General features: G+C 39.6%; 3 protein-coding genes and 2 long non-coding RNA genes across 16 annotated transcripts in view; 2 read left to right on the top strand and 3 right to left on the bottom strand.

Moving 5' to 3' along the window:
* LOC107267214 (probable basic-leucine zipper transcription factor N) overlaps nt 1-4,538 on the bottom strand; it is a 54,359-nt gene extending 49,821 nt beyond the window's left edge. Inside the window, exons 1-2 of the mRNA XM_015738625.2 lie at nt 3,640-4,538; nt 1,141-1,196 (exon numbers count right to left, since the gene is read on the bottom strand). Coding sequence (XP_015594111.1) covers nt 1,141-1,173 — 33 coding nt within the window. The 5' untranslated portion in view covers nt 1,174-1,196; nt 3,640-4,538. The remainder of the gene's footprint in view (nt 1-1,140; nt 1,197-3,639) is intronic.
* Nucleotides 4,539-8,297: 3,759 nt separating this feature from the next.
* On the bottom strand, nt 8,298-11,405 carry LOC112494266. Its single transcript, XR_003059520.1, has 5 exons — nt 11,362-11,405; nt 10,921-11,093; nt 10,262-10,822; nt 10,019-10,183; nt 8,298-9,889 (listed from the first exon to the last, which is right to left on the bottom strand). It is a non-coding gene; the product is annotated as an uncharacterized LOC112494266 (long non-coding RNA).
* Nucleotides 11,406-11,683: 278 nt separating this feature from the next.
* On the top strand, nt 11,684-20,074 carry LOC107267174 (thyroid adenoma-associated protein homolog). 6 transcript variants are annotated; one of them, XM_025084426.1, is made up of 16 exons: nt 11,684-12,391; nt 12,450-12,541; nt 12,633-14,429; nt 14,536-15,047; nt 15,137-15,277; nt 15,354-15,977; nt 16,049-16,155; nt 16,213-16,768; nt 16,846-17,202; nt 17,270-17,548; nt 17,624-17,821; nt 17,901-18,088; nt 18,145-18,715; nt 18,804-18,957; nt 19,030-19,289; nt 19,375-20,074. In XM_025084426.1, exons 4-16 carry the CDS (start codon nt 14,886-14,888, stop codon nt 19,714-19,716), a joined length of 3,939 nt encoding a protein of 1,312 aa, XP_024940194.1. In that variant the 5' UTR covers nt 11,684-12,391; nt 12,450-12,541; nt 12,633-14,429; nt 14,536-14,885; the 3' UTR covers nt 19,717-20,074. The 6 variants fall into 6 exon arrangements, with proteins under 6 accessions (XP_024940194.1, XP_015594000.1, XP_015593999.1 ...); XM_015738514.2 differs by having other exon boundaries at nt 11,684-12,380; nt 12,450-14,429; XM_015738513.2 differs by having other exon boundaries at nt 12,450-14,429.
* Nucleotides 20,075-20,363: 289 nt separating this feature from the next.
* LOC107267173 (uncharacterized protein CG43867) overlaps nt 20,364-26,167 on the top strand; it is a 55,246-nt gene continuing 49,442 nt past the window's right edge. For 3 of the 7 annotated variants that reach the window (XM_015738505.2, XM_015738506.2, XM_015738503.2), the window contains exon 1: nt 20,365-20,708. The gene's annotated coding sequence lies outside the window, so the exon portion shown is untranslated. Of the gene's footprint in view, nt 20,709-21,013; nt 21,279-26,167 lie in introns of those variants that run through there. The other 4 variants (XM_025084424.1, XM_015738504.2, XM_015738507.2 and 1 more) reach the window with 3 other exon arrangements.
* On the bottom strand, nt 21,285-22,697 carry LOC112494269. Its single transcript, XR_003059524.1, has 3 exons — nt 22,094-22,697; nt 21,809-21,991; nt 21,285-21,710 (listed from the first exon to the last, which is right to left on the bottom strand). It is a non-coding gene; the product is annotated as an uncharacterized LOC112494269 (long non-coding RNA).

Genomic DNA, 26,167 nt, shown 5'->3' with positions numbered 1-26,167 from the left:
GGAGTTGGACTTTACCATTAACATAAATAAGGAACCGTCATAGATATATAGACTAATAAAAAAAAAAAAGATAAAAAAAATAACAGAATAAAAGCACGGCCATTGCGACCTACTGATAGTGTCTCTTAATTAATGAAATTAAGAGTACCTGTTACCACGAAGTCTCACTAGGGTTCTCGCGTAGTGGCAAAAATAAATTTCATCAAAAAATAATAAAGTAAAATTTGCGAAAGCACCGACCTCGTTCCTTTCACGATTTTTATCTAAAAACGCGTGCATTCTCGCTATAAGCACGAGCGGCCGTATAGGCCTTAAGGCCTGTGCACATGGTAGCGACCTTAAAAATTTCTCTCCTCTGTCACTCTCCATTACTCTTTCGCTCGCGAGGTCCCTCCGCCAAGTATTAACCTGGTAGCCTACTTCGCGTTCCTGGGGCCGGCCAAGACGGCCCCCTTGGGCTTTCGAAAATACTTGGCGGTATCGTTCGCCAGTCGGTTGCAGAGAAGACCTATTCACACGAGGCCAGAGTTAAGAAAAAAAAGACGTAGTAGTAGGTGCCATTACGGAAAGATGGTACCGGCCGTCCTTAGACGACGTCATCGTGTACGTCTAACGCCTCTATCTTACTGTACGCTAGATGTATGGACGTATATACGTATATACGTATATACGTACACTATAGGCTACTATCCGTAGCTGCTCTACCTAGCATTTACCTTCTCTATCAGCATCTCGTGCTACTGTACTACTACTCAAACTCCTAGTCTCTGTCATGGGCGACTAGTAAGTCCGGTAACCAGTACCAGTACCAGTACTGTTACTCAAGAGTAGTACTACGGGCTATACGGTACGTTCTCGCGACGGTATCAACTACCTTGGGGCGAGCGTTACACGCTAGTGCGTCTCTCTCAAATTGCAAATCAGCCAACAGTTGCGAAGTAACGAGCGACTATCGCGGTATACGGGCATTTCCAAATTGCGTGACGACGCTATTCGCGCGCGTCGCTAGACGATCCACTTTTTTTTTCTTCTTACATCCACGCTCTTCCGCATATGCGAATACGCGCGTTGCACGTATATCGTGGGTAGAGGAAGGACATTTTGAGTAATGATTTATTTTATCAAGTTAAGGATACTTACCACCTCGGCAACGTTGCCGGAGCCCTCCCTCATGCCATCTCTGTCCGTGCGGCCACCTGAAATGTTATAAATAAATTAAATCACTTTTTTTTAAATCGTTCATTACAAAAAGGATGAATCGCCGGATAGAATTTATTGAATTATATATGTACGCGTTTAATAAAATATATTGGTTGGGTAAATCGGACGATTGGGTTGATTTTACTGTTACTTTATAACGTTTCGAAAATTTCTTATTCGCTTGTATTATTTATTTTGGAATTTAATAACGTGCATTTTAATTGCTTTTATTTGATTTAACTTTTCATTCACGAAGTCGTTCACGAACGGGGCATGGCTTATTGCGGTAATCGGATTCTTGAATTTTGATTCGAAAGCTTGTAAAAGCCCGGGAAAATTCAAATATCTCCAATTCGACAAACTCATCCCGCCGGCTACGAAACTTCGCTTTCACGCTTTCTCTCTTTGGTCTCACGCGAACTTTCCAAGCACCTACGGGCGGCTACAGGCGTCACGAGGTCTTCCGATCTTTATAGTCGACCCTCTCGCGAATTTCGGAACGGATCTCTGTTTCTCTCGGACGTGTAAATATTTAATTTACTCTGTCTCTCTCTTGCCCACTGTTTACTCTCTGCCCTGTTCGACTAGGGAACATTTCGCGAGCGTAATGACAGCGCTAATTACGAGGTGGGATTAAAGACATTCGATTAATGGAAAAAGCTCCAACCGCCAAAGAGAAGCAACGTTTAGTGTTTACGTTAATCAAATAAATCAGATTAATCTCATTAACGACTCTCTGAAGATTCACCACGGTACCACATAGGGTAGATTTAACATTTTATTTTTACCTTCTTTTTCCCTCCCGTTTCGTTTTCAAAGTCTTTCAATCGCGCGAGTGGTAAATTTCGCCAAATTGAAACAATTTGAAAAATTAACCAACCTAAATCCTGTTAACCCAGTCAATCGACTCTTGCGTGGAATCTAGAGAGAAATTTTATTAACCACGTGACTGGTTCTTTTTTTAAATATTTTACCCTTCAGTGAGCCCGTTTTTTAGCTCATAAGAAATGTATAGCGGTAGGATCTGTCAGATCGGATGGGTCCATTGAAGAGTTAATTTTCAATGTAGAAGAAATTATGTACCGCGACTTTTTAGTAGGTCTTTTTCTTGAGGTGCATACTTGCACATGGTGATAAAAGTTAGGTTAGGTTAGATAAGACCACCGCGTTCGAAGTAGATATACCCGACACGAGGTATCGCGTGCTGCTCGCCGCCACGGAATGGAGCTATGCAAAATACTCACGAACCATGACGAACGCTGTGGTTTTCCTAGGAAGCTATTAAAACGGTAAGGATGAAGAAGTAGTTTAGAAATACCTGGAAGAGTCCAAAACTCGATAAAAGAGAACAACAGATACGTAACGAGAAATACGAGAAATGTCAAACAAGAGTAAACAGTCAAGTTAGTAGAGATTCAATGAAGAAATTTTATATCCAAAGAAATCTTGTAAAGCTACAATAACCAAATCATAAATCCCTAATTCCACGGGGTTTATTATTACGCCAGTAACATTATACTAGGAAGACAAAAAAAGACCTGAGGACTGCAATCGTGCTGGAGCGACGTTCTAAGATTTCAAGAAGATGAAGAAGTAACAGTACAAGAAGATACAGAGAAAAAGGCAAAAGATGACAGACGAGAAGAATAAGAGAAGTATAGAGAAGAAGAGGAGACGAAGAAAAAACATGTAAAAGGAATGAAAAAAAAAAAAATCATACGGCCCAACTAATGTCAGATAAGTATGGTTTCAGGGCAGCGAGCCACGCCGTGGATTTCTTGCGGTGTTTCTTCTTGCCTCGTTTTTTTTTTCTTCCTTTTTGTTCGGCATGCCCGGAATTCCTGCCTAACGTAAGCATAGGCTTAGTAGCCCAAAACCAAAGATGCGTTTCGAGAAGCCCATTTAAAAGTTAAATTGAACGCCCCTCCCACCACTGTAATATAATCTTCTCTTTTACTCCTACTCCTTATCCTTTACTTGTACTTTGTTCCAGGAGAATCCACGAGGAATCGTTTTTCGCCGTTACCCAGAATTCACTTGAGAGCAGGACGTAAAAGACGTGCAGAAAGGTTTCAATGAAATTTTTTAAATTTTATTACTAGACTGTACTTGTACTACTAGAGTCACTATGCTGGTAACCGGTAGCTATACTACTAATATTACCGCTACTATTATATTACTAGCACGGCTGCTGTTACTTGTGAAATGTTTTTAAAACATCGTTTGACCACGCTCTACGTTGAAGGTTATGCGATCAACCCGGTGCTCATTTACGCCCAAGGAAAATTCAGGCTAACCTGTACACTCGTTCTTTTATCTCACAACGCTCATGGTTTTCGCTGTATCACTCGTTATCTGGCGTAGTCATAACTGTCCAGTGAAAGCTCCTTATTCTTTAGTAGAAACTGATTCGGTAAGACGTTTAATTATTAGACGTACCTTTTTTATGAATCGGCAAAATCTTGGTTATCCTCGAGTCACCCGCGTAATCCAGAATTTGAAAAGGCAGAAGCGTCTGCGTTGTCACACTTGTATCCTACTTATATACTCTTTTTGTAACGTAAAACTTTTCTTTGATTATATTCTTTTATTTTTAACACTTTGCTCTTATACCATCGCGGTAACACTCACCAATCACTTGCACAAGGCGCACTCGAAAAATAAGACAGACATGAATTATTGTACAGAATCGAGAATACACTGACGGATACACACGGAGCGACATAAAACAAATGGGTTCACAGATAATCAAGCAACTCACGAGCACTGTCGTTTCCGATATCAATTCGCGAAACCGAATAAGAGTAATAGGTTATGTTGGCGTTCCCTTTTTCTTTGGCGGGAAAAGCCAAAAATGCCCGAGTATGGTCGTCCGTATACTGGATACGTGGAAAGATAAAATGAAGCCAAACAAAGCGGCAATGTTATGGCTGTCATGGATTGTCAAATATCGTAAGGACTAATGCCCTCTTAGAACAAATACCCCGCACGTATCACAGCAACGGCGCGCCACCGGTGGGGCAACCTCGCATAACGGACGTCGTACTAACGTGGTCGTTTTTGAAAAACGGCCATGCAAAACTTTCCTCACCTCGATAACACGACACCGCTTTCGCGTTCCTAACCTAAGGTCCGTCGTCGGGCAGGTCGGACGCGACCGATTTTTCGGCGGATATACGATCTGCCGCGTAGCACGTAGAGAGCGCGTTTTTTCGGCGCGGCTTTACAAAATGTCCGCCTGCCCGTGCAGCTAAGGTAACTTAAACTGAGCACCGACGCACTACGGTAAACGAGATTAAAGCCTCATGCCTATGGAGCTGTGACTACGGCCAATCCGATCGTTGTTTTAATACTTTCGACCAATAGGATCGCATGGCACCTGGTGAACGGTTACCCCAGGTGCACGAGTAAGCGCCATTGCCTGGCGTTGGCACGTTACCTGCTCAGGTGGGGAGACATGCGACAGAATTTAGTAGTGGGGGTATTGTTACCACATGGAGTGGGGATGAAAATAGAAAGGAGTGGGGGTAAAGAGAGACACTAGAGTGACAGAACCGAACGCACAGGATCGTGCACTCACCTTGCATTTTCATGCTTTTCGCAATTTATTGAAGTTTCTTATTTTTTCTTGGTATAACCTTACGGAAATCTTTTTACTAGATTTATAAGACAACGTATATGTATATATATTCTATATAAAATGGCTACCTGACGCTAAACTTTTTTTACTATGCTGCTCAGTACCAGATGGAACGTCATCGTATAGACGTAGGACGTCTGTAACGACAACGAGTTACGACGATTCGTTTGTACGAAGGAAAGCTGTTATCTAAATTACTTTATTCTCTCCAGAGAATTCCCGCTCGTGAAGATTCTCGATCGCTTAGATGCCAGCACACGGATCGGTCGAATTATCTCGGAGAGACATACCAACCACTCCCCTTAGGTTGAATCTAGAGACATCTATACCTTACCTAATCTATACCTTATTGGATAAATAGTACAGGTAGTTTCAGATTGGAGTAACCACAAGGTATTTATTATTTTCTAAAAATACATGCTTTTAACGAGTATTATTAATTACGACTAATAATTATTTTTGTATATATGCATATTTTACAGATTTCAAAAACATTTCGTCTTTCTAAGCGCTTCAGGGAACCTTTTTTCAAAGGGCTCCTCTCTTTCCTCTCCACACAAACTTCAGTTCGGAAATCCCTGCTAGTAGAATGGCTTGTCCATGTGCTGTATACACCTTTCCAATCGGGTACACAAGGACGGGACCGAAGGAATGTTAATATGAAGGAGGGAGACATCCTCGGGCCGGATATAGCCAGCAGACACACGAGAGACCCTAGGTATCTGAATGGAAGCGTACATACGTTCAACACTGTAGTATTTGTCCATTCACTTGCTTTTATTTTATTTTACGCGAAGCCCCGCTGTACTCGGGTTAAGCCGAAAGTCGAACCGGCGTCGTCTCGACGGGGAACGTCATCATCAGCGCGGAGGCAATGCTACCTTGAGAATTAATGTGGAAAATGCCCTACAGGTGGCTTCGAAGGCATTCAAAACTTGACCCGCTTGAATTCCCCTTGTATACATTGGCCCGGATCCCTTAAACGCCAACCCCACAGGGAAAGTTTTAACTATGGTATTCACGTGAGTTTAAAATACCTTAAGATGAATTTTACCCAATGCCGTAAGTATACCGTCCATGAGAGTGGTGGTTTACGCCTGTAAAAACCTAGAAAAAAATAATCCTGTAAAATTTTAATTTTATTACAGTAACGAAGATTTCTTCTACCTGCTTGGAATAACGGACGATCTTTCTCGATGTTAAAAATAATATTGTACCCTAAGACGCCTAAGGGTTACTTCCTACGGAAAACTCCTTTGCTTGGAATTATAATCGTAGCGCTCCCATGGGAATCTGGTGGAACTATTTTTCGGATAAATAACCTAAGCGATACTATATTTCTACCATTTTCAAACGGATATTGGATATTGCTCGCTTTCAGGCTGGACGAATATAAATTGTCAATTCGACCGTGGCATTCGAAGGTTATATTGGCAATTTTACGGAGAAATCGTCGGCATTTTTTTACACGCCTCCGCATCACTGACAGTCCGACCATCGTTTAAGGACAAATCATATCGGCGCACCTGGTGCTACATATTTTCTCGGTTCACGGATTCACCGGTAAAATTCTCTTCGGGAACGTATCTACCTGCGTCATCCCTCTGAGCACTCATGTCTATTGCATTCCAGGAGAACCGCTGAAAAATCTTTGCCTAGGAATTTTATTGTCTCTTAAAAGATCCTCGGCAACCCCAGGAACCAATATCAAAATCTCTTTGCTGCTACCAGGACAAAGTAGACATAATCGCAGCCTGTGAACCGTCCGCGCAGACTTTTGAATCAAGCTTGCTCTCCTCGCCTACCTTTATTCTCGCACTTCCACTGGCTACGAACTGTTTTGCATAAAATGCATTGTAATCCAATGCACAATGCTGAAAGCTCAAGTTTTACCTCCGCATAATTACTGGCAGCACCGAGGTTCCTCGTCCTACGGCTCACCCTGATGATAATTCGTGAAATGGAACTACGGCACGTAGGAGAATTCTCGTGGAATATATGCCTTTGTATTCGGACAATGCATATATATTTATGTATGCATATGCATATATATGGACTTTATATAGGCCACCCGTCACTGTACTTGTCATTCTACAATCTACGTGGAGGACACATGCCATAGGTTCCGCAACCAGATCAATTGCTTTAACGAGTGCAATTCAATTGGGAATCGCGAAACATTTCAAATTATCCCCACCAATGAAACAACCGTCAGATTCAAAAGGGAGTAATTGGAAATCACTGAATATTTTTACACGTGTCACTGTACATAGCTGATATGTCGATGCTTTGTGTAACTATTGGAGATTCGCTCGTATACAGTGGCAGGATTCCTGAAAGGATTCTATTTCTGTGATTAGGGTTTAGGTTTATCTATCGATCTAGATAGCGAGGGAGGAGAGAAAGGTGGAGGGGTGATATGACTTCCCAGTGAAGTGGTATCTACTCGAGACAACTAGAAGTCTTTTACCACGAACTTCATCCCAGGACGACGATGACTATTTTGAGCTCTCATAGGGTTCTGCTTAATTAACTCGAGTAGGCGCAAACCCTTAACAAAATACGTGTGAGAAACTATACCAAGTACAGGGGTGCTGTGAATTCCTCTGACAAAAAGTATTGAAATCTTATTATTAATGCCAAATAGATAAGTCACTACATATCTGCTTATTGTATGGCCCGTCATTTATTTTCAAAGTTTCCTGTAATGGCTTCGCTACTCTTTTATATTACTACTGCTTCTCGTATTTAATTATGATTTAATGGTCAGTTAATAATTAATCAAACTTTAGGTGATTCCTTATAGAGTAATACTTGGCCGATCCGTGGTAGAAATTTCAAAGTACTTACTTTGAATGTACTAGTGGTAACTAAAACTATATGTTGGTTATTAGGCTTTTATCGATTATTCTTGACGAGTTATTGCTAATATGCTCTGTATAGAAAGTTGATGTTGGTTTTGAGTTTGAAGACTGAAATAATGAACGCAAACTTACATGAAGTAATGCACGGACCCGCCAAGTACTATCTATAAGGAATCATCTAAAGTTTTGTTAATTATTAAATGACCATTAAATCATAACTAAGTATGAGAAGCAGTAGTAATATAAAAGAGTAGCGAAAACGTTATAGGAAATTTTGAAAATACAATTAAAATGATGGGCTAGTGCTAGATCATATAATAAGCAGATATGTGACTTATGTATTTGGCATTAATAACATGATTTCAATACTTTTTGTTAGAGAAATTCACGAATTCAAAAAAATTTTAAGCACTCGATTCTATATTGTTACAGATATAAAATGTAAATACATTGCGAGGTCGTCAATCCGAAAAATAGTGGTTGTAGAAAATGTTTAAAGGCATATTAATTTAATTCATAGGTTCTTTTTTAGAAATACATAAAAATATATACAAAATTAATAAAAAATGTATTCTTGAATGCAGATAAGCGTCATTAATGGTGTCCAGCTTGTCGACGTCGTGTGGCGAAGAGAAGGAGATGGTGCAGGATTATTTACGTATCTCAGCTCGTGCGAGCAACAGAGAGAACACTATGGTGTCAGCGAAACGACAAAGCGTCGCTAGTTGCGTCCTTTTCGCAGAGAATTAGTGCGAACGAGTTGGCAATATGACGCTAACTAGTGTAGCTCGCAAGGTTTCCCCTTTCGATCGCACCGTATTGCTATCTCCGTTGCACGCACGGGCCAAGGCACGTAAAAAATCATCGTTCACTCTCCTCTCTTAATCTTACCGCACGAAATCCACAAGCAGGACGCCATTAATGACGCTCAGTCACATGACTTGCTCCGTCGCCTTGGCTGTACCGCCGGTTGCCTGGTACTTGGCGCGAGACTCAACCGAGTTTTTTGATGGCTACCGGACTTCGAGCCAGACACCTCTTTTTCATCCCGTCCTTATTACACTTTGTGGACGCTAGGAAACCTGCTTTTTCCTTACCTTGGTAATTACATTACTGGACGTGTACGAATAGTTGTAGTTGAAGTCTCATTTCCGAGCTAAAATATACTGTCACGGAATGACTAATTCCTCTAGCGAAGCTTTGACTGGGATTTACTTGCTGACTCTGTCCTAGGGATGTAGCAAAAATGTTCACGTCTAGTTGGCTTATCCTTTTTCATGGGATTAAGGGTTGCGTGTAACCACGTTTCAGACAGGGTGAAAAGGTAATATTCATGCAGATTTTCCCCTAGATTTTATATAACGCCAACAATCATACCTCTGGGCGGTCAAGATCATTGTACCCAGGTATTCAGGTACAAGGATTTATACATAAGAGTTGATGGCTTTTAATTCAGACGAGAATGTCTAGGGGAAATAGAGTCCTGAGAAATAATTGGACACTCTGTCCACTCGAACCGCTTTTGTACCTACAGGCATATCTACCCTTAGACCCATTGGATATACGAAAAGCAAGATTAGTTTGCAACTGTGGAACTTTTTGGTTGTAGTGTGCTGGTATGATGAATATATGAAATGGTCTTTGGCCTGGGTCATTCCTTCTGAGATCCTCTTCCGTCTAATAAGGGATGATCGTTTAGCGTGTGAAAGACGCGTTAATTCCACCCAACGCTGAAAATCTCTAAAGTATCTGAAACAGGGGATAATCATATATGTGTAAAGCAACGTGACGAGATCTGACGTGATGGTTCGGAATTGGCAGGTTGGGGTTGGAGCTTATCCTAAATACTGGCATCCTAAAGGATAAGACACGTGGTACTGAAAGGTTAGATGGCGATCGTGGATTTATCCGGAAACCCAGGAAACATTTACTTGGACCTAGAGGCTTCTTGGTATTCGAGTCGAAGCCCATGGCCACCCTCGGGCTTCCATTCTTTTTGTTTTACTTCCTGCCTCTCCTATTTGTTTCTACCCCTTTTAGCGCTTTTCGCACACTTCCCGCGAGACATGGATTTATCTTCTCAGGAATCCCTATCCTCGTACTTCTCATCGTGTTCCCCGCTTGTCCTTCATTCTTATTTTCATCCTCGATATCCGTTTCAATCCTCACGTACCCACGAAGCAGCCTGCGGGAATAAACTGACTTCAATTGGATTGGATTGCTCTGAACAATATTTTTTTCTTCCACTTTTTTCTCTTGCCCAAGCTCCTACCTCATGACTAAGAAATCCTGCTTAGCTTAGTCCTGTACTTACTAGGAATGCCATATTGATCAAATCCTTGGAATTATCATTTCACGCATACTGTTGATACTCGATCACTGTTGAATCGAAGAAAATTCTATTTTTTCTTATATACTCTTGCCTTTACATTTTCTCTTTGATCTCAACTGCTGAGTAGTCACTCTTCACGTACTATTTCTGAAAGTAGTCCATGATCCTATTTTTATTTATTTTTACTGTTACTTCAATAATTTATATTTTCTTCAATTAACTTACCGCATATATTATACGGCTCGCTGGCATCCTCTTCGGCTCGATACTTCCATCAGAGATATTTATATAATTCTCTACTAGAGAATAATACTTTCAAAATGGATACCGCGAATGAAACCGCCAGTTCGATTCTGTGAGATGAAATGATATCCGTGTCCTGGTATCTCAGTTCTATGTCATCCACACATACCAGAATGATATCCGACGTTGGATTATTTTGTCCATTCGCAAACGAGAGATATCGAATGTCCGATCGACTCGTGGTTTCGATTCGACAACGGGGAACCCCCTTTAAGCTTGTATTGGCCTGTTTCAAGAATGGAAGAGATGACATTTTCGATTTTACGATGCGTCCCACCTTCGTCATTCTGTACTTCCCTTCTATGCCATTCCTCAACATCCTCCCCCGCACTTCCGGTACCATGATAGGATACGAGTAGCTGGAACTAATCTCGGCTGACAACTTTTCAATGGCTCGGAGCAATGCGTTTCGACGTGACGTCATGCAGATGGATACCACTTGACGCTCGTATTCACGTCGAATCAACCGAAAGGAACGATTACCTGAAAAATGGAAAATTTATTCTTTCACTCGTCCATGACGAAACAAGCTGCTGACTAGTTTCAGAGAGAAAATAAATGACGATACAAAATATATTTACTTTGGCCAGAGAACATGTAATATATGTTCTCTGCTTTGGCTCCTTTCAGGTTTCTATTTCGTGTCGTGACAGTATCGTTTGACCCTACGATAATTCAATATATCCTTCACACCCGTATCTCCCTTCAAGAGAGGGAACAGAATGATCCTGCGATTAATGTCGATATCTCGAACCTTTCAAAAGTAATGGAGTAATAAATGTCGAAATATAGATATATGAAAAACGCCATAACCTTCAGTAAAACGTCATGGTATTCTATTTAATGCTACAGTCGTTCTGTATATACGATATCAGTATGTCATTTCTGGTGCTTAAAGTCATAGGGAATGTCAAAGGATGGAATGAATTTACGAACAGAACTAATAAATGACTTGTGATGTATTAAAATGGTAAAATAATAAAAAGTTGGAAATGTCGTTTGAGCTAACGAGAACGACTCACAGGGAATTTGAAATATCTTCCGGAATAACAGTTTTTGATGAAATTTACATAAGCGAGATAATCGTTAAAACGTCGATGATCTTTGAAAAATAAAATCTGATGTAGCAAACAAACGATTTAGAAAACAACGCACAATTCAAATCAAAAGAAGTGCATACCATTACTCATCCTCGCTACCCAGTCGATTACAGACAGTTGCTGAAATTGCCCGCTTGCATTTCATGGCGCTGCTGGATAAAGTCCAATGAGGTTTATACGACGCTGGCTCCCGGCTCATCGAAGTGCAGAGTTCTCTCAGGTAGGTAAATAACCGACAATCGTCTACTAATTTAATTTGACCCTCCATCAAATCCAGTTAACGGTCGGCGAGCTTTTCCCTGTGTGCGATGGGGCTTCCCCAATAATCGACTGTGCGTTCATCCTGGAATTGAATCGATGAGCCATTTCGCGCAAAATGCTCGTATCTCGTGTTGCTGATGGTTTTGCATATCCCCATAGGAAAATAGTGAGTGAGTGAGAGAGACAGGGAGAGGGAGGAAAAGTTTGGCCACTATTGCAAGGCAACGTGACAACGTCGCGGTGCACCGGGAAAAACGAGTTTAATATTCATGTGATGCATTTAAAAAGCGTTGACGCTTCTACGACGGTTACATAAACGATGTCTTCCATATCTACATAACAATCTTGTTCGCGCATACCTGACAACAAGAATACAGCCTTAAAATGGCATACTCACCTATGCATTGTTCTCTGACAGTTTTTCAAGAATAAAATAGCTTCCACTTTAAAATACCTTTAAGATGTTCCACTTTTCCATGTCTGGATTCAAGCATGCCTATTACAACTGCTATTGTGAATCTGACACAATTTTCAACGTCTCTTAGTACTGGAAGTGCTAGTGGAACATCATTGACTTTATTTCCTTTCATAAAAATATGCCAAAAAAGGATATAACAGACGAAAGTTTCGAATACATTATCTTCCTCAGGAATATTCTTCAAGAATTGTTAAGACTCGTGGTAAGAGCTTGGTAAGCATTTTTAAATTTTTGACGAATAATAAATAATAATCTTGAATTGAATCAAAAGTTCTAGCCATTAAAAAAATACGTGCGTAACGCAAACAAATTCGAGTTGTTCACACCTAGACAGGATAAATATAATTAAACAAAGACAGGAAGGTACGTAGAGTAATTAGTCTAATATCTGACAATGTATTTGAAAAATTTCAAGAGGAAGTTAGATAACGTATTGAAGCCCGAACAAAAACAGGAAAAAAGTATAAGGGCGTAACACCAGACCTGAGTTCTCGTGAGTGATACTTGTGATATATCTATACACATACTCAACACATATGAGGGTACCTTCTGTTCTAATTACAAACGAGGGGACCTTCGAGCGATGAATGGTGAGAAACGCCCTGGGATCCTTCCCAGGATGGTTGGTAATTAAAAGAACGCGAAACAGTGCGAGTCTCTCTAGTGGAGGTCGTAACTGTAAACGATATACGAAACCTTGGTCGAACATGCTAGGCTATCTATTCTACGTCGTCGAAGAAAAAAGAAGAAGTAAAGACGATAGAAAGGAAAGAGTCCGCAACGTGTCAGAAAACGTATCTGTTTTTCATCAGTTCTCCGTTTCTTTGTTTCAAGTTCTATCTTGAACAATCAGTTGGCTTAAAATTCTTCTTTATCCACTTGTATTGCATTAAGAGCGAGGGAAGTTAAAATTACAAAGAAGGAATTGAAGTGGCGAATATATGTTTTGTGCATATAATATATATTGTGACGTGGCATTTTGATGCACGTCTAAAAATTAGGTGAATTCGCCTACGTCGTGGGCCCTGATGGGTTACGGAGCGTTTCGCCTGGCGCTGGACTGACTTTAATTTTAAGAATTTACATTTATCTCCCCGTGGGGAATATTTTGTTGTTTTTGAGTTCATCAAGCGTATCCGGGAGGATTCAACGAGGATTTATATTGTGACGGAGTCCGAGAGAAGCGCGGAGCCGAATATCGAGGGAGTAGAGGTGGATGTGATTCTCGCCCCACGGAAACAGCACTGATGCCATCCTAACGTAATAAGATGTCAGGATCTATTTTATCGGGATCGTCAAAACAATTGAAGATTGCGAGCTGGCTAGCGGAACCGATTTAACAACAAATTTGATTGGACCAGGGAGGGTGGTATTACTGCACGCTCTCGGGAAGGTTCCCGATTTTGGAAATTTATAGCGTCACTCGCGGCGCTGACCTAGCTCAGGGATAGACGCGCTATCGTGTAGTACCGATTTTTTATTTGTTTTATCGTATCGTGATCCGTTTGAGGGACCTTCAGTATTCAACAGTGTTGTCCTTATATTTTTCTATTTAAAATAAATCGGATCCCGTTCCTGGATTTTGGTTCCGATTCGGTGTTGTATAAAATATGTTCATTAGTTTTTAAAGTGAACCTCCATAATTTTCACATTTTTATTATTGTCTTCCAAAACCAAGACCCCACCACATAAGAGCTGGCCAGGGTGTCCTCAGGAGACAGCGGTATAACTCCGGTTATCCCAATAAACACTTACGTGTAAAAAACTATGTCAAGTACCAGGAGTGCTGTGAATTCTTCTAACCTAACTCTGGTTATACCTGGCGCCCACTACATTTAATATTTTATTAATTATTTCTGATGGTGCCATTTATTTGTGCTTCACCGTAAAAAGTGGCGTTACAATACATGGTACGACCAGAAGCCATTGCCCTTTAACTACCCTCTACTAATATGGATTTTACCTTGTACGCTCTCTGCATTACGGTAATTCAATTTCCCGTAATACGTTTTGAGAGCTCATTCGTTTTCACATGGTTTATTTGATATTAGTCGGTTCTCGCATTTCATTCTCTTTATACGGTCATCATTAATCATGCATTAAAGGACTGGAATTATTGGAAATATAGTTACAATATACAGACCAGTATTGCTTGATTGCGGCCATTGAATTGTAACAATGTTGTATCTGCTTATTGTCAACCCTAAGTCTTGAATTGGATAATTGAAGTGTAATGGACGATTTCCAAGAGGTAATATCTGTTACCTTTATATAATAATATGATTAATGCCTCACATAATTGTACTTATTGCAGATAAATCATTAGTCACTTGGTAAAATTTTATTTTTTATTTCAGAGACTACATTTTTTTGGTAAAATTCTCCCTTGGCATTTACGAAGATAAAACTTGTATTTATTAAAAGTGGATGTATCACAGTAGATGTCGATACTTGTTTGAAATTACACGATAATGAAGAAATTATAATATATACCGATGTGCGTGACTTAAAGTAGTTAGTTGTACGTCAGCTAGATGGCGCTAAAATAGATACTGATTCCACATGTGCTTTCGGTGTTGACTGGTGCTCACATAGCCGCTGAAATGTTTGGATTGTTATTGAGAAAACGTAGTACAGTAATATTTATTGTTTGAAAAATATTAATATTGTTTTATAGTGTTCATTGCTAAAGTAGAGATTTTCTAAGATGGAGGAAAAGAATTTACTTCAGAAGTTACGACTTTTAAAAGAAAGTAAATGTGCCGGAGATTTGGATGTTTGTGATCAGATGGATGGTGACATTTGTTTATGGCGAAATACTTTGGATTATAATGTTTTTGAGTCGTATTTGATACATTCTAGCAAAGAGGTATTATAAGATATCCATACAATAGTCAAGGGTTGTGACTATTTTATTTTTTTCATAAGAAAATATATTTTTACGTGTTCTTTTTGCAGATTAGATTAGAAGCACTAATATTGTTAGTTGAGTCGAAGAAAAGTATTCCAATTTTTACAGAGAAAGAATTACAGTTAATTATTGTATTCTTGACAAATAATATTGGAGAACGGATGGATTTTATGCCATTAATGAAGAAGGTTGTATGATGTTAATACTCAGAAATTATATTGGGTTAAAAATTAACATATTTTATATTTTTAAATCAAATTTTAGGTACTGAAACGGTTATTGCATGGTGTATCAGTCACACAGAAAAGTATTGTTACACAATGGGATATTTTTAAAAGGATGAAGTTTGTTAATGGTTATTACGACACTGAGTATAAATCTGCTTGTAAGATATTCAGATATCACTGGAATTTTTTGGATGATTTATGTAAATTGTGCATTGATAGACTGCATCCAAAAGCCACACATGATTGCAAACATGCAATTTTTGAATTTCTTTGTTTATGCAATGACTTCAAAGTTACTGAAATATTTGCTATGACGAAAATTAATCATTTGACAAAAGTATCGCTTCTAATTTCATGTTTAATTGAAGATACGTATGAATCTAATAAAGAAATTATATATGAAATTTCAAAAGGCCTGAAGCTAAATTGGAGTCCTATTTCAAAACCTGATGTATATATTGAGAAAATTTTAGATAAAGCCATTGAATTAGCAAGTAGCATTAAGCCCAATGATACCATTACAGCTGCATATTTATTAAAAATTTTAACACTGCCCTGTTATGCTAAAGAAGATTACAAGCTTGAACTTCTGTTTACTCCGACAAAGCACATTCAGTCAGATGCAAAAAAATTGATAAACATTCTAATTCAACGATATGAGGTAATAAAATGTGATCATATGTTTTCAAGTTGTATGAAATAGATATTTGCAAAATTTTCATTGTGTTTTAGGCTCCAATCAAATTAGCTCAACAAAATATAGTCACTGCAATTGGGAAGCATTCCTTGTATGGTTTTTTGTTTTGTGTAAGAAGTCTACTGAGTATATGCAATCTCCGGTAATTACACTATTTCATATAATAACTTTCTTAAAAAATAACTTAAAACTATTTCAGAGAAATTTCTATGGAGGAAGATTGGAGAGAAATGATTAGCACAATCATTGACCAATGTTTTCGATTAAATGAGGCAGTGACCCAAATAGTTAACAACTCATCGCCAGAGGGTCATCTTCCTATGGATTTAAATTCAGATTATCTTAATTGTTTATTCTTTGACCCCGAAGCAACTACTGTAACACCTCAAATGGTGTTACTCTGTTCATGGCGTACAGTTAAGGAAATAAGTTTGTTATTTGGATATTTGATAGCTGAAGTCCCCATAAGTGATAATACCACAAATGCTTCGTTATTATCAGAAAAGCAAATAATCGACATAGGGGAGCTTTTTGTAAAACTTCTTTATGAAACAAAACATAGAGGCGCTTTTGAGCAAGCTCACGTTGGTTTCCAAAAGTACTGCACTCGGCTCTGGAGTCTTGATAGCAAAAGCTTGAATCACTTGCCAAGAAAATGGCTGCATGAACTTCTACTTGCAATTATTGGTGTAATGCCAAAGAATCCAAAATTATGCGCAACTAGAAGAAGTGCAGGAATACCATTCATGGTTCAGGTATAATCATTACAATATATCATTTAATTATCTTAATAAAAATTATAAAAATAAATTTCATTGCTCTTGCTTTTTAGGCTTTAGTGATTTCTGATCCAAATATGAAAAATACATCAAAACCCACAGCGATCAGTTCTGTACTCACAATTCTAATTGGACTTATCAATATTGAAAACGAAGATGAATTGATTAGCAAAGCAAAGTCATTAATGTATGATGGTACTATATTTTCGGATCTTGAAAATACTATTACATGGACAAATATTAGTGACTTTGAGAGTACTAGTGAATCCAGACTTACCGAAATGAAAGTACATGCCATTAATATCCTTAGAGCTCTCTTCAGGAGTTCTGAACCGAAGCTCCGGACATATATGATGTTTGAAGATACCCTGATAGCTGCTATCAAAAGCTACAATAAAAATACATGGGCTGTAAGTTTTATCATTTTATAAACAATTATTTTGTCTCAAACGAAAGAATCATCAATTTCATTTACAGGAACGAAATGCAGGCACACTTCTGTTTAGTGTCCTAATTATTCGATGCTTTGGAGTACAAAGAACTAAAAATCACATTGAACTCACAATGGATAATAAAAAAGCAGGTAGAACGATATTCGCTCTGTTTCCTCGTGTTCAAGATCTCTTCCTCGAGGAGTTACAAGATTTTGTTACTAATGATGATTCTTTAATGAAACCCAGTGTCCATGCTATTTTATTATTTCTATCTCGGCTTTACGCCACTAAAGAGCACGAAGACCTAGATGGTATCTTTAAGGTCATTTACTCAATATTACGTCTAGTATAGTTCTCATGGACAATTTAAACTGAAATTAGTATTTGTTTTTTGTAGATAAAAGAATTTTCAAATCTTGTATCAAAATGTGCAAAAGGTAGAATTTACAAGACACGTGAACTTGCAGCCAGAGCTTTGGTTTCGCTGCTAAGTGAAAATACTGTGAAGGAAACTATAGTAAGGTTGCTGAAAACTATCACTATGGCACCTGAAAATCATTTGTCGCTGAATGAGATTCATGGCTACTTACTTCAGGTTAATTTTTTTCTATAATAAAAATTCTGACTCGCCAAAGAATGAACTAACAATAAGTAATTGTCTGTTATGTTTCCAGTTAATAGAAATAATGAAAAATTCAAATTTCAAAACGGTAATATTACCAGAAACAGAGTTAATTGAGATTGTTTCAAACTCTTTTTGGATTTTGACAAATTTAGAGTGTACAAACAATAAGCCAGCATGTTTCAGTGTGGCGGGTGCTTATCTAAATCTACTTACAAAGATACATGAAAAGGATCACTGGTGAGTGAGAAAAATATTAATTCCAAGGATGTTATTAATTATTCCTAATTCTTCAGGCGTTCTAAATTACCATGGAACCAATTATTTTACATTGTCCAAACGCATATTGTTCAACCATCCTTAATGAAGCAGAAACCCGGACGAGAGGAATACGAATATTTTGCTCCAGGTTTCGTCATGGCTATTTGCACAAGTTGGTCGGATACGGATTTGACAGAAACTAGGAAGAATATTATTGATAATCTTTGGAAATCATTATTAACATACGAGGAAATACGTGTGCAAATGATTAGTTGGCGTATTGCTTCTCAATTATTAAAAAAAAACTTTTCTTCCCTCATAAAAAGGATAGTAGTCAATCGAGCTGCACTTATTGCATTTAATACTTTCAATCAAGATTTTTTAAATAGCACAATACAAGATGAGCTGTACGATTTTCTGTCATGTTTGTTGCGTACTATGGATGAAGGTAGAGTTTATTTATTGTCTTCTTCGAGAGTGGATGTCATGTGTAATTTTATTGTTATCAAACTATCGGAAAGAGCACAAGAAATTGACTTCTATGAGAGGCCTAGTTACTTTGAGTTGCTAGGATTAGCCTATGGAAAATTGTCTCAGGATTACAAAGTACTTATTTTTTTCATCTAAGTTTTCAATAAATTTCCAAACTCTTCATAAAATTCACTTTTAACTAATCTGACGGGTTGTTATATAGGAAAAGCACATAACTGTCCAGCGTAAGGAAATAATTTATGAAACGTTCATGAATAATTGCTACATGGAGTCTGCGGAAATGGATTGCAGAATTTCTGTTGCCAAAGGAATCCGTCAATTGTACGTTCACACTATTATGGAAACACGTGAACAACGTGAGTGCATATCAATATTTTTTTATTATTAACATTTACAATATATTGCTAAGAGCTTTATCTGTTTCGCAGATATTTTATTGTACTGGTGGACCGCCATGCTTTACCTGCTGTTCGATGACAGCGACGAAGTGCGTAATGAAGTTTATGTAACGATTTCTGAAATCGAACCAAAAAGTGCGGTAGAATGCCACGAACGTATGGTGACGAAGTTTTTTGAAAAATTTCAACTTAATATCATAAAGAGATACCCAGCAGTGGCGGTAGCAGCACTTTTCTCATGGTGTATGGAATTGGTCAATGATCCTAATGATGAATTGGATGAGAATGGCGTAAGTCTAATATCAGCTAATTTATAACTTATGTTCTTCGGTACAATAATTTTTTCTACTTAATATTAAACCTTTCTTTTTAAAGGTCTTTGACAAGTGTAGAAACCATCGTTTCTTTGACAAAGAACGTATACTGAATATATGCAATAAATATTTATTAGAATTGGTGAAGGTATATTCAGTATTCAAGTTTATACCTGATGGCGTACAAAAATGGTTGAAAACGCAACTAAATCTACAAGACATTGAGTTTCATCGTTACCGTGAATTTTTTACACAAATATCAAGTAATATACAAACTCCACGCGTTGAGAACTTATTTGATTATCCATATTTATCAAAACATCATGTCGTGTTTAACATCATGAAAATCATTGACAATCAAAGATGTCATCCCGTTGCGATTCAAAAATCATATTTATATTAATACACCTAGCTCAAAGGGGGTAAATGGTTTAAATGGCATCTTAATGCTGGAAAAGTCGATCTATCATTCAAGGGCAATCGTCAGCACTGGAACGGGTAGGATTACGAGAAGCGTTCGCGCGGCTGAATAAATAAAGCATCCTCAAGGGACGTTTATTGCTTCCGTGTACCTAAATAATAGATTACCAAGAATCTCGTCACCCGGTAGACCAACTGGCGTAGAAAACTACGCAGTGTCGAGATCTACAGCGATGCTCACAATGAAAATATTACCATTTTATAATTTCTTATCACAGGATAAATTATAAATTTTATAAATATACTGTGATATAAATAAAATCCTTAAATTCGTAATAAGCAGGACGTCTAGTCATTACCAAGATCCTGAAATTTTTGTTTTAAAAAATTCTTTTAAACTAGCACTATTAAAAGATAGACAAAAACGGACAGTCGAGAAATGTACGTCAATGTAAACGAAACGAGTACTGCTTTCTACGAGGGTGGCAATGTGGAAGGTTTCGAAACGAGTATGAAACGACAGAAGCGCCCCATGGGATTGACGTTCTCGGTTTCTCAGTGGTGAATAATAGATCAGTAAAAATCTGACCACCCGTTAGAGGCCGCAGTGGCTGGTTGCGTTAGCCAGAGCCTGGCAGGCGGTCGTACGAGTAGTAACAGAATTCGTCACGAGACGGCGCCACCGTCGCGGCTAGCCGTTCACCGACTAGTACGTATTTTGTGATTTTATCCCGCGAATAGCCTGAATTTCCTCGTTTCCCGTGAACTCCGCGTCGTGACTTTTTAGTGCTGGTGCGCGTTCGCGTTTCCTGGGCACGGGAAGCTCGGGGCATGCAGTTCTTGTCACTTGGGAAAGGTTAAAATATCATTAAAAGAACGGGACTTCGCGCTCGTGCGTGTTCCAGGCATGGAGTGGACTGAGTGCGCCCGTTTTAAATCATTACGAGCGCTCATGGCTCATCCCGTCCTAAGAAGGTAAGTCCAGTGTATTAAGTATAACCGTCTACATAAAAAAAAGTGTGTGACAATAACCGACCACGGACATAGATATTTTCTTAGAGTAAAGAAAACGTGTGTCGCTTCGTCGATCTGTCGTATCCCATAGATTCTAGTAGTCTTATATGACCTACTTGTTGTGTGTCTACTGTCACACTTCGATCAGACTGTCTTCCTGATTGTTCCTTGGTATTGGAATGTAAATATCCTGTAAAGAATTCATGGCGTTACCTTTCTCGTTATTCCCGTCGACCTCGGCCTCCTCACTCCACGAGAGCACGCCTGCTTCTCTTCTACGTAGGAGCCAACGGGAACGTGCTTGAAAAGCAGGGCTTTACGCTCTGATGATTTCCCCTCATTTACACAGTGGTACCATTTTCCAATAGACAAGTACTCTACCCCATCCTTCCATGTATCCCAGTGCAGTGTTTCTTGTTATAGAGTCTATGGTGTAATTTATCCTGGAACTATCCTATACGTCAATCCTATGTCCACGCCTTGGTTAGTATCTCCTGGAGGACGTAAAATCATCGTTTATATCTTCGAAGGGTTCGTATATTATTTACACAGTTTTCTTATCCAAACTGCTGAAATCCTCAATAAGGCGTAGTGACGTGTCCTTAGTCAATATTATCCAAGTTGTAATAGTTCCTGAATCTTCGTAGACGGTTATATCGTTCCCACCATGTCAGCCATCCTGAGAGCGATACCGTTAATTGTTTTTCCACGAGACTCGTAATTTTAAAAGCGCCTGGTCCCCGCCATGTTACATCCATGAACACCCACGTATGTACATGAGACACAGGGTTAAGACTTTTACTGTAGCTGAGAGTCAACGATGTAGGATATCCCGAGGTGATTGTACTCGTAAAAAAGGTATTTCTGGGTGTATAACCCCCTTTTTCTATCAAGTGACAAAGAAAATCCGGATACTCTGCCAACAGTGTGACAATATTCTCATAGGCCTTTGCCAATTTTATCCTGAAGAAGCGGCAGAGGATATCATATATATTACATAAAATATTAACACAGGCGTTACATACACACGTTGAGTTATGATATATTAATACAAATCTAACCTCGTCCTTCTGTTACCTTGTTCGTTATAACAAGGGCGTTATTACAGTACTGTGGGTAATCGATGCCGGTACAGAATAGCATTGTAAATCGTGACGCGACCCCGTTACGTCACAGGTTCGATTAGAACCAGTAAACAAATCTCACGGCGTGAGGAATGAGTTTCGTGTTTACCCAGTTTTTCTCTTAAACCAAAGTATACATATTTGAGAATAACGTTATAACCTCTAAAATCTATTGCCCTCTCGGAAAAGATTGATTTATGTGAAAAAGCCCTGTATACGTACGTTTTACTGACTTCTCATTAATGCTGTACCACGCTTCTGTCTTTATTCTTTTTCTTTGCTTCCTCCAGAGCGATAGATAGCTGGTGACTAGTAAACAGTGGGTACGCTCTCTTGTACATTATTCAGGAAAAGTCTCTACTACTATTCTTGTTCTTGTCCGGTTGGTGGGATGCCCATTTCTTTTATCAGCAGCCGTGGCTGTCCAGTCTGTTTTAACATTTCACAAAGAACCGTAGGAACTTGGAAGAATGGTCTTGGAGTCTGAAAAGAGAAAGACAGAAGGATACGAGACACTGTAGGAAGAAAAGCCAGCGTTGTGGAGGAGGCTTTACCCACTTGACAACAACCCCTGGTCCTTCTCGTATGTCTTCTTGTCAGTTGGACTCTCTTCTTTCTCGCTCTAACCTCCTTTTCTTAATCCTTCTCTCTCTCTCTCTTTTGACAAAGACCAGAACCACTTTCGTAATCTATTCGGCTCCTAGAAGCGAAGGAGAGAGGCTAAAACGTACCCACCACGCTTTTGGAGCTTCCCTTTAAGTTCATAAGGTACTGCGTCGCGACGACAATGTATTTACGATTTTTTTCTTTTACCCTTAAGAATCCTATAGGCATAACTAGCATTTTATACGTTTGACGATCGGCACGTTCTATACTGAATAATAAAATCGTGTGGGTGCCAATGCAATTCTCGTTTTTCCTCTCTTTCTGTATCTTCATACTCCTTCTTTTTGACCTCTTCGCTTCCATTGCTGGCTACCTTGTAACGGCCGATAACTGTGCGTGTCGTAACGCGTTCGTATTTGCGTCGTGGCACGATGATTATTCGCGGAGGCGTACATAAAGTCTAGGTGTGAGCACCTTCGAGAAAACTCAGTGTTACGTTTCAGAAGTCGTTCTCAGGTTTCAGTATTGAGTGACATTTTGAAGCGGTGAAAATCATCCTCGTCGTCTGCTCGTTAATACTTGGCCGCCATATTTGTTTAGCGTCCCTTCTAGAATTGACCGAGTCATCACGAGCGTCGGTAATAGAAACCTCAACGGATCCACGGTGGGTAATGCTATAGCTTAGTCGACATAAAAGGATCTGTATTAAAAGAAACTAAATTTCGAGACGCCCGCCGTCGACGTAGTCCTCGCGTCGGAGAGTGCTCGAGAACATCTGTCACTGTAAATTTCCAGTGGCCGAGTTAGCGACTATAACCGAACCTCCTTCCTCGGCGCGTACTAAAATTTTCTTCTTTCTGAGGGTGGCACTCGTGGTAAAACGGCGTAGGGTTGCCGAAGAAATTTCTCAAACTTGAGTAATTGCTTTAAATCCGTCGGAGCCATAATGGAGTAACTTGAACCATTGCTTATAATTGACTTGGTCTCTGCCTTGCCTTTATTCGACTCAGCCCACGGTATCCATAAATATATCCAAATGTTGTTTACGTACAAAATTGTACAGCGTTTTCATTAATCTAATCCCTTTTCCCCATAAGGCACGCGCATGCGCACTACAGCGTACATACACCATTACAGCGTCTTGACCGTTAAGGTTATTCCACACCGAATGCGGCACAGTTCAGAGAATGTAATTTTTTTCTCGTTACGGTATCTCGCAGCGCGGAATGACGACGTGGGGTTGCCACTTCATGTACGCGCGTGTGTAGGGTAGGCTGAGATATACACGAATAGCAGCGACGAGTGCGGAAAACAGACGAAGCATGCAAATATTCGTAAACGAAGGGAAATCTTCATCGATAAAGAGTCTATGGTCAATCCTCGTGCCAAGTGCGACGGTCCTCGTCAGTTCTCGAGGAGTGAGGTTTGCATATAGGGTGGCGAATACATATTTTTATTTTTCTTCGGAAAGCCTCCTGGTGACCTGAGAGAGAAAGGTTGGACGAGGAAAGAGAGAGGCGTTATAGCGGCAAAAAGAAACGCATACATTTTGGTAGGATCAGCGAGCCATAAATAATACATAGCGAAATACATAAAGATCACGTGGGTGACTAAAAGACATAAAGAAATAGAAGGACATATACATGAATAGATAAAAAGACGTGACAAAATGTCAACACGTAGTTGGAAGAAACAAGGACAGGATATACGTAAAATATGAACGTGGAATACGCGACGGCAACAGGGAAGAACGGTTTTAGGTGTTTCGTAATTGAACTTCAGGACTCTTTGTGCGCTTTCCGATGGCTTCATACAGAAGGATTTCATTTTGGTGTATTTTTCTTGGTTCTTTACCTCGCTGCATAGCGTGCGTGATCTTTTTCTCATCGTACTGATCGTACATGGCTCTCGATATACTTTTGACGTCCAGAGAGCCCATCTTTTTTTACCCAGCGTCTTACGTAACGGTTTTTTCCACAGGAATTTTCAAGGGCCGCACGCCCGTACTCGCCAGCGTCGTATAATATCGTTCGAAAGTTAATTTCAAATTTATTCATGGACCCAGTGGGGTTGGCTCTCTTCTTTTCTCTCTCTTTTGTGCACTGCGAGCCCCCTGCGTCTTCCGTCGGTATTAGCTTATATATATATGTGTATATACTGTTGTGGCTGTGCGTACGCTTAGGCGGGCCAAGCGGAGAACCCGCGGGAAAAACAAACTGCCAGCCTATGAATACGTAATTTTATTACAATTAAGAATTAAGAGCCGACGATCGATTAAGCCCCATTTTCACGGTTGATGCCGGTATCTACCTTATCGTTCTATTAATTTCTCGGGCATTATCTTTATCCACGTTTACCAACTCTTACGCGGAAATGTGCGAAGGAACAAAGGAAGTTATCGTATGGGAGGATCGGTTTGTTTTGTTCGTTACGCGTACGCATAACGTGCAATACTCATAGGTTAATGCATGTGAATTTGAATTTAAAAATTTATACTCGAAATTAGCTATTCATTGTAAAATTGCAATGGCTAATTGTTTTTGTTGATATTTCAAAGTGTCCTCTGTATATTCAAAGAATTTCTATCTGACGCTGTTTAATTAAGCACTTGCCAGCCTACAGGTTGTCGGGCATTCAATTCCTCATTCTCTCGCTCTCTCTTTCTCTTTCTCTCATTTCTTTTACTCTCTTCTATCTCTTTCTCTCTCAACCTTCTTTGAACGTCGAATCCCTTGCCTTTCGAGGCTCTAGCGATAGATGGTGCTCGATAGATGAAGTATACACGAGGGCCGCAGACCGTGAGACACATAAGAGACGCGCGGCCGTGTTTAAATTTGGCGCCGATGTTATTTCTGGAAGAGGATTCGTTTCCGGCGCACCACCAATTTGTATAATTACTGTTTTCTCTGAAAACAACGTCCGCCTTAGAGTATAACCCGCCCCCCTTGCCCCTCCGTCGTTGCGCGACTAGGGGATGTCTCCGCTCGTTACGCCACATTCGTCACAAAATTTCTTTTTTTTTTTTTATTTTTCTTCCTCATTTTTTTCTTTGACGAATCGCGCAAGGAAATCCTTTGATTCCGTACCGGGAAACAAGTTGCGAGCTTGGCGTTCGTAATTTTAGTTCCTATCCGTAGATGCGGGTTGCCAAGTGAATCGAGGCGACAGAAAAAAAGGGGGCTTATGGGAAACGCGTATTGACGTCATCGGGACTTCTGCAACTGTGGGTATTTCGATAGATGATCACGAAATGTTTATAGCAGGTACATATAGGCAGTATAGCTTCCCTTATAAGTCGTCGGAGATTCTCAAATCGTAGATTGAACTTGAAGTTTGATCGGTTATCGGTGACCGCTCGAATCCGAAGCTATTGCTCCGAGCTTCCGGTTTCCGTAAGCTGCCGCTAGGATGAACGAGTACAAATAAGACACGGCTCGTTGGGTCAACGCTGCGAAATATATGTGAAAAGGACTAACTCCCTGGCGATACTGCAGCGTGGCAGAGACTTCGAATTTCAACGATAAAATTGGGGTTGGTTGCGTGCAGTCATTTTAGGGTTGTTCCAAGGCTCATCGATTCCTACGATAGGAGGAACTCGAGTGAGGGTGAATCTACGTGCCCTTTTATCCGGTATCGTAGAATCTCCTGCTAGTCTTGCTTCCCCCCCCCCCCCCCCTTTTTTTTTTTTTT

This window comes from Cephus cinctus, unplaced genomic scaffold, assembly GCF_000341935.2.
Source record: "Cephus cinctus unplaced genomic scaffold, Ccin1 Ccin1_scaffold0351, whole genome shotgun sequence".
NCBI lineage: Eukaryota > Metazoa > Arthropoda > Insecta > Hymenoptera > Cephidae > Cephus > Cephus cinctus.
Note: the sequence above shows the minus strand (reverse complement) of the source record. Positions and strands in the feature narration are given on the sequence as shown.